The following is a 17009-nucleotide window of genomic DNA, read 5'->3' as shown; positions in this document are numbered from 1 at the left end:
AGAGTTGCAAAAAAGATTTTAGTTCAGATGTCAACGTGCCTTGTTCGTTTGGGCCTCCAACCTTGCTGTACAGCCATGGGGCATGGGCAATCCTTCTCCATCGATGACAGCTAATTGTCCCAGTGCAACGAGGTTGACACCCTTGCCTTGCAGCTGCAAAATGCTAGTAAGATGCAAGATTCCTGGGAGACTTGTTCGCACTACTAATTTTCTCCACGATACAGGACCGTCTATATAAGTGAGTGCATGATTACAAGGAGGCAGCCAATGCACGAACAGTTAAGTTGATCATTAGAGGCCATCTGCACATGGCGTGATGTAGCCGCAAGCGTCAATTGAATTCCTAACTGCAAGTAGATGCGAGATTGAAGGACCAGATCCAGAGCCTGCTTCAGCTATCAGTTCATAGCATATGTTTCTTTGTTAGTCATTACTCCTGTTTGGCCAAATGCTTTAATGGATGCTAAACTACGTAAGAAAAGGTGGCGGAAAAGAGAAATTTTATGGCCTTCGATAAAGTACGTCGAGGTACCAAAAAACTATACTAAAATTTAGTACAGAGTTTTTATGCTATAAAATATGATACTTTAAGATATTTTTTTAAGAATGGCAAAATTTTCCAACTGAAAAATACTTTACCTACTAAAGATGTTCAGTATTCAGTAGAGGAAAGCTGATATTTAAAAAAAAACAAAAACTGTGTGTTTTTTCACGGTCAGAGCTCGAGAAAGATATGCTTTCAGAAAGAAGAGTAGAAAATGTAGCATTTTCTAGAGGGCCAGAGACTGAAACTTTTGTCAGTTAAGCAAAACTCCAACAGTGACAGAGATACAAGACTAATACAGTGCTTCTTGATTAGTCACGGAGAAGATCACACAGTAGCACCACTTTCGCCTTCGTGGTTGTTCACCGCTCGCGACGAACCATTCCGTGTTGCCTTCCGGAGATGCGTAAGCTAAACCAGGAAGCATTCTCCTTGTCATGTATCTAATCTGCTCGCAAAAGAGAAGTGTACAGCCAGTTCAACAACCTGTCTGCTTCAGAGAGGACTACGGTTCAGAGTCCGGGAATGGATATGGACAACACATCGATCGTTAGGTTCATCGGCTGAGATAGGTGAGGAAAAAAACACCATCCATCTAGCGGTAGCAGTGTTCAACCAAACCTCTACCAGCAAGCTCCTTTTGGCTTTTGGTAGGTGGTGCCAATCTTTGGAGGCTTGCGAGCCTTGGTTTTTTGTCACTTCGTCTCGGACTGGAACAAAAAGCGGCGGCCAACTGCTGTACATGGAGTACGCAGATAGATGCGATCGAAAGACGGTCAGAGAAAGGCCTCTCGCTGTCATCGCTGTGTCCTGTGAGGAGGAACAGAGATAAGGGAATAACCGTGGCATAAAAAAATAATATATAAATAAAACTTATATATATATATATATATATATATTCTTAGCGATCTAAAGGATAAGTCTAAAGAATAAAGTCCAGTTAAAATACTCAAAATACATTTTAAATTTAAGATTAAAAGTTTAAATATAAAATTATAGGTATAAGCATAAACGAAAAAATAAAAGAAGAAAATGGGGATGAAGGGGCACACGCACGCACGTGCTGCAGAGACGAACTGATGTTACCGTCTACTACGCAATACTACTACTGTCCCAGTGTCCATCGATGCAGACGCCGGGGTTACATACGCTGACACGCCTGTACGTCTTAGCTTCAGACAGAAAGCAAAAGCAGTTCGGAATAGTTGTTAGACTCATGAATCCATCCTGTGAAATGCATCCGTTTCTGATTACTACCGTATACCTAGGAAGCTTGGGCTGATTGGGCTGGAGTAAATTGTTGGGCCAGGCTTTTTTTGTTGGTCCCTAATACTCATACGATGGGCTTCTGCACCAGGTTTACAAAGGGCGATCCTTTAGGAGCAGCAGCAACTATATATACCATCAATTTATTAGGATGCATGCATCTCACAGGGATTCATGGAAGATATTTCCTTCTGATTTTTTTTCTAGTGCTAAAAGGAGTAGAGTCAAAAAAAATTTTTTGCGTCGTTTAGGATCGTTCCTTAATTATAGATAGATACTTCTTTCGTCCAAAAAAAATCATGTATTCCTGTTACGCATCTGAAGATAGATAGATAGATAGATAGATAGTATTTGTCGTAGGTGCTTGTTATCTTTTTAAATTTGAAGCTAATAAGAGTGAGGCATGCCTAGGCCGCGTTCGGGAGCTGGATAAGTTTTCTTATCTCTATTATTTTTCGCGCGCACATTTCTCGAACTGCTAAACGGTGTATTTTTTGTAAAAAAATTTTATAGGAAAGTTGCTTTAAAAAATCATATTAGTCTATTTCATATTTTTTTAATAATTAATAATTAATTAATCATATATTAATTTATTGCTACGTTTCCCGTGTTGGATAAGTTATCTTATCCATGTCACAAACGAACGCGGCCCTAGCGCCCATGTCTATGTCTATCTTGAGTTGTCATTAATGCATTATATTCAAATATTGATAATCTATCTATTACAAAATCACTTCGTAGGTATTCGCATACATAGATTTCCATGTTAATATGAGAAGGAAAAAATATATCCATTTAATTTCCGGACCGATGTCATTTAACTGCTTCTATCCTCTCTTTAGAACAGTTATATTTCAAGGACATAGTCCATTCTTTGTCATCATATCTACAAAAAAGATATGTTCATGATACAATTTACCATGGTTAACGGCCTCAAAGCAAACAACAATCCACGATTTGTATATATCCCCATATTCATATATTTTGTAACTTAAAAATTAGAATATTTTATTCTTCGAGATGCGACCAAAATTTTAGCCTGTCATATCACCGTAGGGTTGTTAACAAGCCATGCTCAAGCAAGCTTGTTTGCCTAGGCCGCGGGAGTTCGAATCAAGCTTGAGCATAACTCGAATCGAGCCTATGTAATCTTCAAGTTTTCAAGCAAGCTAGGCGAGATCGAGCTCAAGTACCAGTCTTGATTTATTATTGTTATAACATATTTATGGATAATTTATTCATGAATAATTTATTTTAATTTGATTGTCTTATTTGAAGATAAGTAAAAGGATAGGACAAATATGTGGTGCCGACATATGCTAATTCATTACGTGGATATATAAAAATGGCATATTTGATCAACTTCTTTGTGAAATAAACAATAATAAAAAAGCATATATTGTTTACGCTCATTTGAAGCTCGAGTTCAGCTCGAAAAAACTCGAATCTTAGACACAAGCTTGGGATGGGCTCGTTTGGAGAGCTCGAATCGAGTCTAGGACTAACCAAGATCGAGCAACTTGTGAACTTGGAGCTATTTTTACACCCTAACCATCATGTACCAATATGAACTCGCAACGTGTGCTACTGTTTTTCTTTATTTAATTAGTCCACATGGATGGCTTAGAAGCTTACTGCGAAGCGATCCAAACAAGCCCTTTACCAATACCTAGAGTGTATGCACACGTATATCACTACCTCTTTATAACATCATCTAATGTTACTTCCTTAAAGCTTTTATTTGTCGATATCCCATCGAAAGTATATTGTTGGGATAGAAGGGCTTAAAATCGACGAAAAACTATGATTTGGATTTATCTCCACATCTGGTTGTTTTGTACCTATAAAAATAAAGTTTTATCTGAGTTACGAACTAAAATCATAACCTAAATTTTATCATAAGGGGTACTTCACTCTACATCTATATTTAACTCCATCCATAAGTAAACAATATATGCTTATTTAGGAAAAATATATGTCCACAAGGTTGGCTCAGAAGGTTAGTTTTGAAACTAGCCATATATATAACCTTCTAAGAACATTTATGTGTTGTTATCTATACTCCTATAAAGAGGAGTAGTGGTGGTGGTGGGTGGTGGTGCATCTGCCATCTACCACCACCAACTCCCTCCTATTTTTTAAAAAAATAACTAAAACCTATATATCAACCACTTTTATTAGCTATACTTTAATAATATGCTAATTATAGTTTTTTAATAAAATCACGTTTCAACGCATCGGCAATATTCTAGTATATTCATAATACAGTTCAAGCTGATTAGCGACATTATGTTTAAGCTGATTAGCGACATTAGAGGCAACAAGAATCCACGATTTTCTACATGGTAAACTAAAAGTTAGAATCTTGCCTTCTTTGAGATGCAACCAAAATTTTATCCTAGGTTAATATCACACTGTATCAAGGCCAACTCTAGTAGAAATGATTTTTACTCCCTTTTCTTTCATTAATGAGTCCACGTGATTGGCTTGGAAACTTACCCCAAACCGATGCAAACAAATCATCTACAAATATGTAGAATGTATCCGCACGTATGCGGTTATCTCTTTATAACATGTATATGTCATTACCCTCTTAAAGTTGTTATTTGTCGCTATCTCTTCGAAAGGACATTACTAGGATAGCGAAAGCTCAAAACCAACAAGAATATATTATTTGATTTATCTCTAGATCCATTTTGTAACTATAAAAATTAAGTCGAGGTTTATCTGAGTTGCGACAAATCATAATCTACATATCATCAGGCACTTCACTCTACCTCTATAACTCCACCCATACTTAATGGCACTTCACTCTACCTCTATAATTCCACCTATACCTTAACAAAAAAGGAAAACAGGTTTCTTTAGAAAAAAGTATATGTTCACAAGTTAGCTTGGAAGGTTACCATGAAAGACTGAAACTACCCATATAATTTCTCAATCAATACCTTCTAAGAGAAATCACATGTTGTTATATATTCAAAATGAGAAAATCTAACAAATGTCATTGACAAACACTTAATTCTAAGAAATGCCATCAACGAGTGTGAGTTCTAATAAATGTCATCGTACAAACGAATTTGTCTAAAAATGCCATCGTCGTTAGGGTTCCGTCAATTTTTTTTCCATTTAGTGGTATAGTATGAACAATGTTTTTAACGGTGGAAATGGACGGAACCCTAACGGCGATGACATTTCTCAGACACATTTGTTTGTACGATGATATTTCTTAGAACTCACATTCGTCAATGGCATTTCTTAGAGTTAGATGTTTGTCAATGACATTTTTTAGATTTTCTCATTCAAAATACATTTCACCCTGGTTAACGATTTCAAAGCCAACAAGAATCCATTACTTTTATACAGTAACTCTACAATTAGAATCTTTCCCTTCTTTGAGATGCAAGCCTAGGTCAATATCACAATGTATCAACACCAACTATGGTAGAAAACGTGTGTTACTCCCTTCTCTTTCATCAATGAGTCCACATGGTTGACTCAAAAACTTACCCCCCGGGCCAAGCCAAACAAATCCTCTACCAATAACTAGAGTGTATCCACACATATGTCATTATCTCTTTATGACAGGCATATACATTTACCCCTTTAAGCTGTTGTTTGTCTGTGTGTCGTACTCTCATTGAAAGGATATTACCGGGATAGGGAAGGCTTAAAATCAACAAAAATATGTTATTTTTAGTTATCTCCACATCCATTTGTTTTGTAACTATGAAAATGAAGTATAGTTTTATTTGAGTTGTGGCTGAAATCATAATTTAAATTTTATGATAACCGGTAGTCCGGTACATAACTCTACCTCTATAACTCCACACAGACTTAAAAAACACAGGTTTCTTTAGGAAAAAAATATATGTCCACAAGGTTTGCTTAGAAGGTTACTCTTAAACTAGCCATATAATTCCCCGACCAATACCTTCTGAACAATTGTATGTTGTTATATCTTCAAAATACAATTCACCCTGGCTAACAATTTCAAAACCAACAAGAATCCACAATTCCATAACTTAAATTAGAATCTTGCCCTTCTTTGAGATGCGTCTAGAATTTTAGCCTAGGTTAATATCACAATATATATCAACACCAACTCTAGTAGAAAACGTGTTTTACTCCTTTTTCTTTCATTCATGAGTCAACGTGGTTGGCTCAGAAGCTTACCCCAAACCGAACCAAACAAATCCTCTACAAATACCTTGACCGTATCTAAACGTATATCGTTACCTCTTTATAACATGTATACGTCGTTACCCTTTTAAAGTTGCTATTTGTCGGTATATATCTCATTGAAAGGATATTTACCATGATAGACGAACTTAGAAACCGACAAAAATCTATGGCTTAGATTTATCTCCACATCCGTTTCTTCTGTAACTATAAAAATAAATTTTAGTTTTATTTGAGTTGCGACCTAAGACATAACATAAGTTTTATTTCACTTTTACCTCTATATTTGACTCCCCACATTCCTTAAAAAGCACATTATTATTTAATTATCACATAGAAATGCAATACACTGCTTCTGATCCATGATCATCCTGGTTACAATTGCTGGCATCTGGAGCTCCACCATTTTTTTTGTTCTTCTCCTTTCACACGGCTGGATATAAATCCCGATTGCCATTCTGACAGTTGAGCCGTGCGGTGGCTGACATTAGTCAACAAACATGGAACAAAACAATATCCAAGCTAAGGAGTCATAAAATGTCTGATGATGAGGCATCATCTCTTCCAGCTGTATACCAATCCATCCATCCATCCCTATTTTGTTTTTATTTTCTTAGGTGGTGTTTAGTTGCTAAAATTTTTTGGCAAAAACATCACATCGAACGTTTGATCGGATGTCGGAAAGAGTTTTCGGACACAGATGAAAAAACGAATTTCACAGCTAGCCTAGAAACCGCGAGACGAATCTTTTGTGTCTAATTAATCCGTCATTAGCACGTGTTGGTTACTGTAGCACTTATGGCTTATCATGGACTAATTAGGCTCAAAAGATTCGTCTCAAGATTTCTTTCATAACTGTGCAATTAGTTTTTTGATTTATCTATGTTTAATGTTTTATTTAGGTGTCTAAAAATTCGATGTTATGTTTTTTAAAAAAAATTTAGGAACTAATCAAGGCCTTAGAGAGAGGCTTATCAATCTATCTATATCTATCTATATCTATGTGCTGTGACCTTGCACTGACGTGAATAAATCGCATGTCTTGCTGAGTGCGGTGCGGAGAGCGGACGTTCCTTTCTTCACTTCTCTGTCAGTTTTTATTTTTGGGCAGAGATGCACACGCAATAATTGTCGAGCCAACAACTCCGGTTTCCACTCGAGAGCAGCCTGGTTTTCCTTTTCAGGGTTGGTGAGATTTGTCCCTCCTTCACTTTCCTACTGGCTACTACTGCATGATGATCACCAGAACAAGGGAAAAAAACATTGGGGAAAGAAACATTCTTAAAAGTAACCAAAAGCAAACATAGGCAAATGAGCACCACAAGTTTTTTCTGTTTTTTTTTAAAGAGACGTGCATTCCCGTTCAAAAAGGCTCTCAAATTTCCATCGGTTTACTTAGACAACTCTAAAATTTCCATCCGATTATTTAGACTACTCTAAAGCACAATGGTGGTTTCAGTATTAGAAGTCGACGAGTCATGATCCTTGTTCGAGGTCCGAAGCAAGATTTATATCGCCAGAAATAGCTCTATCCATATATAAATTGATACCCTCATCTTTTCGTTTTTACTTATACTTAAATTTTCAATCTTAAATTTAAAATTTACTTTGGATATTTTTCGTCGTAATTTATTTTCCACCCTTTGCTTTTAGATCGCTAAAAAACGCATATAAAAGTTTTTACTAATTTATTTTGTATATATAAATAAGACATTTTTTTCTTTTAGAAAGCCAACAATCACACTGTTAGAAAATTTCTGTGTTTTAAAAAGAGCCTTTCATTATTTCTGTCCAAATATGATAGTGCGGTGATGTTCAAGTGCACATAAAAAACCATTCTCCCTGGAGCACAAGAGTGAAGTAGGATGGACGTTATATCTCTTTTTTTCTATTAGATCCACCATACGAGTCACCAACCAACCCACTAGGCAAGAAGAGAGAGAGGGGAAAAGGCCTTACCTACCAACACCCGCCCACCCCTCTCACCTCGCCACTATTTAAGCGCCCCCTCCGCCTCCATTTCCCTCCAAGAAGAGCTCACCACCTTCTCCTGCTCTTCTTCGGTATCAGATCCTCTCCCTCCTCCTCCTCCTCCGGTCCCCGTTGCGCACCACCACCACCACCGTAGCAATGGCGGGCAACGGGCCGATCAACAAGGAGGACCCGCTCAACTGGGGCGCGGCGGCGGCCGAGATGACCGGCAGCCACCTCGACGAGGTGAAGCGCATGGTGGCGCAGTTCCGCGAGCCGCTCGTCAAGATCCAGGGCGCCACCCTCCGCGTCGGCCAGGTGGCCGCCGTCGCCCAGGCCAAGGACGCCGCCGGCGTCGCCGTCGAGCTCGACGAGGAGGCCCGCCCCCGCGTCAAGGCCAGCAGCGAGTGGATCCTCAACTGCATCGCCCACGGCGGCGACATCTACGGCGTCACCACCGGCTTCGGCGGCACCTCCCACCGCCGCACCAAGGACGGCCCGGCCCTCCAGGTCGAGCTCCTCAGGTAAAAAAATAAAAAAAATCACCCCCTAATCATTTCCCCCACATCTTTACTGCCTTTGCTAATCACTCCTGTAGATTTGCATTTAGATCTCAATCGCTTCGTTGATCCCCCGCGTTTACCGGGAGTTTCATGGATTTCTTATTGTACCACTGCACCACTACTACTTCGCCCATAGATAGACGCTCTCACCTCACGCGTGGGGCCCATCCTCCAGCCAAAGTAGCATCAACATAAAAAATTGCATGTGTCGAAAAAAAATGAAAGAAAGAAAAAGTGATGTGCCTTTTTCTCTTGGCCGTCCTGAGATTCATGGCCTGTTGCTAGTCTGTATTGCAAATGCTAAAAACGGAAGCACATAAATGTACTACAACCTGTCATCGAAATTTTCCGCTAGCATAGCCAAGTACAGCACGTCCAAGCCGTTTAGTTCAGCCCTCCGTAACAGCTCGAAATACTTGTCCCATGTGTACATCGGCACAGTATAGAAAAAAAAAAGAAAAGGATTTTTTTAAAAAAAAAACACACACCCAGATCTCACCGGCCGGCCGGCGCATGCCGGCGCCGGTGGCAACGGCCGGTGCACACACACACCCACGCACGCACGCACGCACGCACGGCGGTTTGGGCGAGGCGTCCGGTAGGGCGTCGTTTTCCGGCCACCGCGGCGGTGGGTGCGTCGTCGGCGTCGCCATTGCACGCCATCTGCGTGCGCGGGCAGAGAAACAGGTCACGCTCCTCCTGTGCGTGCGCTCGGTGACACGGTCAGGGAGTGACCCACTTTTGTTGGTATGCTAGAGAAAAAAAAGTATAAACATCTTTGTTTTTTTCTTTTGGAGAGAAAAAAATATACTAAGAATAATATAAATTTAGGATGGGTGACGACTGACAAGTCGGCACGTACGAGTTTCACAACACTTGGATAGACATGTCCTGGTTGGGAAAAAAAGTCATAACAGAGATGTAGTATAATAAAGTAAGGTATATCTGTATTTAATATTCACACGGGGTTGTATACGTGGGAATAATCGAATAAATGCTAAGTATATGGATTTTTTCCCTATCTACTGAAACTGAAAGCTGGGTGGGAGAATGGTTGGATACCGGGATATTTTTATTTTTTAGGATCACATAGGACTCGTTCTCGAGTAGATCTAGTCGTGCTCGTGGCACGCCTCGCGCATGCCAGTTCGCGGGGAGCACGATACACGCGAGTGACTCGAGTACTGTTGTCAATTTGTCCAAATCCCGATGCGAGTTGTTACAGAGGACAAGAGTTAACTTTGTCCCAATTTGTCGTTGTTTCCTGGGCTGCAACTAGGCAGTTAATTAACGGTCTGTGTGCCCATCAAAGTGACTGGATCCACGTCGATCGTTGTTTCATGGCTAAGCTGTCGTGTCCGGGACCGGGTCTGACCATGTGCGTGGTGCAGGCATCTGAACGCCGGAATCTTCGGCACCGGCTCCGACGGGCACACGCTGCCGGCGGAGACGGTGAGGGCGGCCATGCTGGTGCGCATCAACACGCTCCTTCAGGGGTACTCGGGCATCCGGTTCGAGATCCTCGAGGCGATCACCAAGCTGCTCAACACCGGCGTGACCCCGTGCCTGCCGCTCCGCGGGACGATCACCGCGTCCGGTGACCTGGTGCCGCTGTCCTACATCGCCGGCCTCATCACGGGCCGCCCCAACGCGCAGGCCATCGCCCCCGACGGCAGGAAGGTGGACGCCGCCGAGGCGTTCAAGCTCGCCGGCATCGAGGGCGGGTTCTTCACGCTGAACCCCAAGGAGGGTCTCGCCATCGTCAATGGCACGTCCGTGGGGTCCGCGCTGGCGGCCACCGTGATGTTCGACGCCAACATCCTGTCCGTCCTCTCCGAGGTGCTGTCCGCCGTGTTCTGCGAGGTGATGAACGGCAAGCCGGAGTACACCGACCACCTGACCCACAAGCTGAAGCACCACCCGGGGTCGATCGAGGCCGCCGCCATCATGGAGCACATCCTCGCCGGCAGCTCGTTCATGAGCCACGCCAAGAAGGTGAACGAGATGGACCCGCTGCTGAAGCCGAAGCAGGACAGGTACGCGCTCCGCACGTCGCCGCAGTGGCTGGGCCCCCAGATCGAGGTCATCCGCGCCGCCACCAAGTCCATCGAACGCGAGGTCAACTCCGTCAACGACAACCCGGTGATCGACGTCCACCGCGGCAAGGCGCTCCACGGCGGCAACTTCCAGGGCACGCCCATCGGTGTGTCCATGGACAACGCCCGCCTCGCCATTGCCAACATCGGGAAGCTCATGTTCGCGCAGTTCTCCGAGCTGGTGAACGAGTTCTACAACAACGGGCTGACCTCCAACCTGGCCGGCAGCCGCAACCCGAGCTTGGACTACGGGTTCAAGGGCACCGAGATCGCCATGGCCTCCTACTGCTCTGAGCTCCAGTACCTCGCCAACCCGATCACCAACCATGTCCAGAGCGCTGAGCAGCACAACCAGGACGTGAACTCGCTGGGTCTCGTCTCGGCCAGGAAGACCCTGGAGGCTGTGGACATCCTCAAGCTGATGACCTCCACCTACATCGTCGCCCTGTGCCAGGCCGTCGACCTGCGCCACCTCGAGGAGAACATCAAGACCTCAGTGAAGAACTGCGTCACCCAGGTGGCCAAGAAGGTGTTGACCATGAACCCCACCGGCGACCTCTCCAGCGCCCGCTTCAGCGAGAAGAACCTCATCACCGCCATCGACCGCGAGGCCGTGTTCAGCTACGCCGACGACCCGTGCAGCGCCAACTACCCGCTGATGCAGAAGCTCCGCGCCGTGCTCGTCGAGCACGCCCTGACCAGCGGCGACGCCGAGCCGGAGGCCTCCGTGTTCTCCAAGATCACCAAGTTCGAGGAGGAGCTCCGCTCGGCGCTGCCCCGGGAGATCGAGGCCGCCCGCGTGGCCGTCGCCAACGGCACCGCCCCCGTCGCCAACCGGATCGTCGACAGCCGGTCGTTCCCGCTCTACCGCTTCGTCCGCGAGGAGCTCGGCTGCGTATTCCTCACCGGCGAGAAGCTCAAGTCCCCCGGCGAGGAGTGCAACAAGGTTTTCCTCGGCATCAGCCAGGGCAAGCTCATCGACCCCATGCTCGAGTGCCTCAAGGAGTGGAACGGCGAGCCCCTGCCCATCAACTAAGCCCGCCATTGCCATACACCATCCAGGAGGAGAGGAGACTAAAAATAAAAGAAAACAACCGCTTCGTGTACCTTCAGAACCAACCCTGTATTTTCTTCGTTCATTGCGTGGATCTCCGTGTTCTTTGTGTAGCTGCTCTGCTCAGCCTTGCCAGCCATGGCGGCCAAAGCTCGCAGCTTTTCTAAGATATTGCCGTTAAAGTTGTATTTTGGGGTGAAGTATTGCTACTCGATTCCATCCTTAAAAGTTGTGAACTGGTGATAGAAATGTTTTGATCCTATAATACAAATGTCTTCAGCTTAACTGTGCATCAAGTTTTTGCCTTCAGCTCACCGCATCACTTTCTTTTGTCCTTGCAAAATTGAGTTGGCATGGCGATCTGCTTGATCATTGCTAGTAGGCAGCGGGCGAGCACAAATCAATGGGCGTTGCCACCAACCTACCGTTTGGGACCAAAGCTTGACAAAGGCGCGGCCTCATGAGTTTCGATGTCAGTCCAGATCGCTTTGAAGTTTCGCTCTTGGCCTGTAACCAAACTTGCAACTTGACTGGGCATGATTTGCTCCCCTTTTTCTGTTCATCATTGCTATCTGTTGGTGTGCTAGTGGGGTCACTGAATTAGGTCGCTAAACTGCTAATGCCAACAGGAGGACCAAATTATTAGGTGGTCATTTTTCTCTATTCTTGACCTGAAAATTAAGTTCGATTCTTCCTCTAGCTGTTACTGTGCAACTCGTTTTCGCGAATGCTTTGCTTTTGCTGTAATTGAATTAGCATAGCTCCCGCTTTGGTTAAAAGAACTAGAGCTCAATCAGACAGATCAACTGCCCCTACCTGACCTACATTTTTAATTCCACTGATGTGTAAGTGATGACCTAATGTTCATTCTGTAACTGTTGCTGAACTGGATCGAGCCAGCTGCAGGTAGCTTCCTCAAGCAGAAGCCAGGCCGAGGCCGGATCGAAGTTAGGTGCAGTTAGAAGGCTACTTGCCACTCGCACAGTTCTGCTGTTGTGCTGATCTGTTACAAATGTTTCACCGTCATTGCAAGCTATTCTCTGTTGTTCTGATCCGTCAGTTTATCGCTGCTTTGGATCGAGCTAGCAGATTTATTAATCAGAAAACTACAGCGAGAAAATCAGGGACAGGTTGATCGGTATGGCTACCTAACAAGAGTTCGAAAGCTTTGCAGCTCACCTACCACGGTGGCTACCCCACACCAAAAGATACAAAATGGTGCCAACTGACCAAAACAAAAATGGTGACATGAGGTAAACATCACTTACAATATTGGTTTCTTGAATCATTCGGTTCCATCTTTCCGTTTTACTTATAACTCAAAATTGGATTTTTTTAACTATAAATTTAGAGTAGATTTTGATATCTTTTTATCGTAGTTTATTTTTTAGCATTGAATTTTAGATAGTTAAAAACATGTATTTAATATTTCTACTTATAAAATAGTTTTCGTTTATAAATATATCGTTTGTCCGTCACCCTAATTTTCATCAGCGTCACCCCAGTATATATCAGGGGTTAGGTAAGAAAATTTCCACTAGATTGGGAGGACCAATAAGCGTGCGCCACGTCACCAACGTTGCCCTTACAGTTCCATCAGCTTTGAATTTGGTTGTTTGTTTTTTGTCATAAAATCAATTGGATAAGCATAGGAATAGTCATGTTTTTGGATCCTGATATGATCGAAAAGATTGTATTCAAGATTGTGCTAGTAAGACCATTCTTCCAAGACAGTGCTGTACTACCAATCTTCCAGATTCAAAGAAGTTTTTAATTTGCACCGGATACACATGTCCCCACAAATCCACAATAGGACTCATCCTGTTTCAACTCCAAAAAAAAACAGCAGAAATGTTAAACTATGTGCCTGCCAACCACGAAGGTTGCTTGCAAACAATTAGAAGAGCGAGTCAGTGATCTGACTGAAAGAAGCTGTCATTTAACAGACAAATGATGCTTGACCTATTCGCTGTAGTCCGGCCAGGTCTTGAGGCAGACAGTTCCAGCATCAGTAAACATAATTAATCATAACCATCATATGGTAAACACGTTTGAAGGCTTCAACTTGCAAAATACTCCGTCCATCATAAAACGTAGCTATTTCTAGAGTACAAATTTATCCCAAAATATACTCTCTGTTTTTTATGCCGTTGGCTTCTAATTTTGTGTTTGATCATTTGTCTTATCAAACAAATTACATAATTATTAATTATTTTTTATGATTTGATTTATTACTAAAAATATTTTAAACATGACTTATAATTTTATACATTTGTACAAAATTTTTGAAAAGGACGAATGGTCGGACGTAGATCCAAACTACAACCAATAAAAAACTGAAGGCCTCAGTAGCATCTGAGGTCATGGGTTCTACTCCTTATTGGAGCAAATTTTCCAGGATTTTCTAACGGCTTCGTGCTTTCAGTGGGAGACGACGTGCCCGTCGATAACGAGGCGCACGTGGTGACTTCGGGGTTCTCTAGGATTTGTCGGCCAGTCTTCGGAGGTGCTCATGGGGGGTTTGTGTGCGTGCGTTCTTAGAGAGAGTGTGCGTGCATTGTGAGCGTCTGCGTTGTACTGTATTATAAAAAAATAAAAAACCAGAGGGAGTAGTTATTTTCTCCACTTATCCCCTCATGTCAACTAGTTACAACCGTGAACCATCACCTACTTAATTTCAAGTTAAAACAATCACTTCCGCCGTTTAATTTTATTTATTTCCTTAGTTGAGTTAATTACTGTAAAAAAGTATTTAGAAATACTTGTATTTTGAGTTGGGATGAGTAGACTGCACTTGTGTATGTGTGAGCAGGCCAGTAATTAGCCTGTCAAAGTCTAGGTCAGTGGCCGACTTGGTGCTGGTGATTATTCTTATCCTCTCTCACTTCATGAGTGAGAGTTCCTAATGGATGGAAGGTGCATATAGTAGACAAAAACTCAATGAGGACAGCTCATGGTTTGATGTAGGAAGAAGCGTTTATCTAGAGGCCCCATGTTTCTATCTATCATTGCAACTGAAAGAAAGAAACAAGAGAAAAACAACTGAAGAGAACCATGTGCTCTCCATCCATAGGATTCCTATTGTGACCAAAACGTAACACCTAATTAAAAGAGAAATGACGAGTGTAAAAAGGACCGGAGACGATCGATTCGCTGCACGGCCCCGTTTAAGTCGCTAGAACATGTACACATGTCATTTGTTTATGTACCTGACAAATGAATGAACATTAGACTATTGCAGCTTGTGAGCATTGGACAATGAGTGGGTTATATGAGTGGCATGCCACATTGCCACTACTTCATCCATGTCCTTCTGGCTACGGAAATGAAATTTCCCGGGTAAACATCTAATCGGATACAGGAACTAATGACTAAACTTCAGCCTGTAATGACTATACAGTTCATCACTAACATTTTGTCAAACTGAGATTTCACTGTGCGTGGAAATCTTTATTATGAGAATTTGTGAGCATCCGTTGGATAGTACAGAGACTTTCTAGAGAGAAAAAAAAATGGTGTCAAGAGATGTACGACTCTGGTTGCAGCAAGTAGTGATAGGTATCATGGTGAACATATTTTAGTTAGGTACACCATGTGCCCTTAGTTGGTTGCCATATGCAAGTATGCAACTAACCGACCATCTCGTTAGCAAACATGCATCATATTCCTTGATCTCTCAGCAAGGCTGGATTCAAAATCCCCAACCATGCAAGAACAAATTCACAGCATAGGACAGAAAAGAAAAAAGGTGCATTCTTGCATTCGGTTATGTTTATGAGAAAAGAGCCCAGCTGAAATCAATCTGAACAAAGCAAAAGGAAAGCTTTAAATCTCCTAGCTTTGGATCACAAGGTTGCTGCTGCTTGGGTTTGCTTCCTCAGATGGCTAAGCAGAACCAGTTAAGGCATGTGTTCCTTTCATCTACCAAACAACAACTGCTAACCTTGGTCTATGCCATGAGCCACTTCACAGGGAGGACCGGTTAGGATTAGATGAAGTGCACCTCTCTGCCTCTGGTGGGGTAGGTGAGAACGAGACAGGGAGCTCTGTGAGTTTTTTTTTAGGGGGAGCTCTGGTTGACCCAAAGGTTTTGATTGTTATTGCTTAGCTAGAATTGAAAGTTGGTTCCAACTACTACTCCACTATCAGCTTAAGGTAACTAGTAGCCAACACATTGTTCAGTCCAGTCCAACCATATGCGTGCATGCCCTCTCTTCCCACCAAAGCTTCAGAATAAGATAAGGTTCACAGATGAATTTCTGCAGGAAGTCTTTCCTTGCACCAAATTCCAGCTCAACCTCATCTTTGTTTAATTAGAGAGTTTTGAGTGAGTGAGACAATTTGACCAGAAACACTTATTCTAACCCACTTTCCTAGCTCTTTTAACACCTAAATTACCAACTAGTCCTCATGATCTCATCTGAACCCTGTTCATCTCTCTCTCTCTCTCTCAGCATGCCAGGTAATGATTGACCGAATAAAATGCAATAGGTACAAGCTAGCTAGAGAGAATAGTTGGTGTGTGGAGATCAAGTGACCACTTTACAAGTTGTCTTGCGTCTGAAGACGTCCTCCAAACACATGCAATGCAGTGATACTAGTGAAGAAGGTACGTGGTATATACATATATATACCCCCTGATCGATCTACCAGACAATCGTAATTGCAATCGATCAGGGTAGCCTCGGCGTCGCTTTCTCATCTCAACGCCCTAGCAAAAGGCAAAAATTGATGGTGATAACCGGACGGATCAACGGAATTCGGGGACCTGTGTGGTGTGTCTTTCTGCTGCCAGGAAATGATTCCGTTGATCTGAAAGAAAAAAAAAAGCAACAACAAATGCAGGATCGGTACGATGGAAATGTGCCGAATTCGTCAGGCTGGAAGTAGTGTGCTGTCCGGCCAATTCACCTGCCGGCTCAACGGTTTTAATGGTTCCATGTCTACGCACGTACGTTCGTGATGTCGCAATCGGAGAAAAATAGGGATGTCTGAAAGGTCTTCTGCTACGTGATCTAGGCACGTATGCTGCCGTAGTTTCGCTTATAATTACGCAAATTTTGAAACTTAATGGTGGAATTTATTTTATGCCTTTTTCCTTATAGTTTACTCATTTCGTGTTCTAATAGATGATGCCGTTGATTCTTTTATCGCATGTTTGACCATTTATATTATTAGAAAACCTATAATTATTATTTATTTTATTATGATCGGGTTTATTTTGTATATTATATTTTCCTATATTTTCAATAGAAATTAATAAGATGAATGATCGAATATTTGTCAAAAAGTCAATAGTGTTATAGTAACAATATTTATTTTAATCTGTATAG

The 17009-nt window shown here is 42.6% G+C and overlaps 1 protein-coding gene across 1 annotated transcript; it reads left to right on the top strand.

The window, feature by feature from the left end:
* Positions 1 to 7981: 7981 nt before the first annotated feature.
* On the top strand, positions 7982 to 11964 carry LOC102717680 (phenylalanine ammonia-lyase). The gene is made up of 2 exons (XM_006647479.3): positions 7982 to 8487; positions 9918 to 11964. Exons 1-2 carry the CDS (start codon positions 8123 to 8125, stop codon positions 11656 to 11658), a joined length of 2106 nt encoding a protein of 701 aa, XP_006647542.3. The 5' UTR covers positions 7982 to 8122; the 3' UTR covers positions 11659 to 11964.
* The last annotated feature ends 5045 nt before the right edge of the window (positions 11965 to 17009 follow it).

This window comes from Oryza brachyantha, chromosome 2 (genome assembly GCF_000231095.2).
Source record: "Oryza brachyantha chromosome 2, ObraRS2, whole genome shotgun sequence".
Taxonomy (NCBI): domain Eukaryota; kingdom Viridiplantae; phylum Streptophyta; class Magnoliopsida; order Poales; family Poaceae; genus Oryza; species Oryza brachyantha.
Note: the sequence above shows the minus strand (reverse complement) of the source record. Positions and strands in the feature narration are given on the sequence as shown.

What these genes read in the sequence shown, in the direction of transcription:
- LOC102717680 (XM_006647479.3), top strand. Translation starts at nt 8,123, where the DNA reads ATGGCGGGCAACGGGCCGATCAACAAGGAGGACCCGCTCAACTGGGGC. An exon ending in CTCCAGGTCGAGCTCCTCAG is followed by an intron (nt 8,488 to 9,917) that starts GTAAAAAAATAA and finishes TGCGTGGTGCAG; the next exon opens with GCATCTGAACGCCGGAATCT.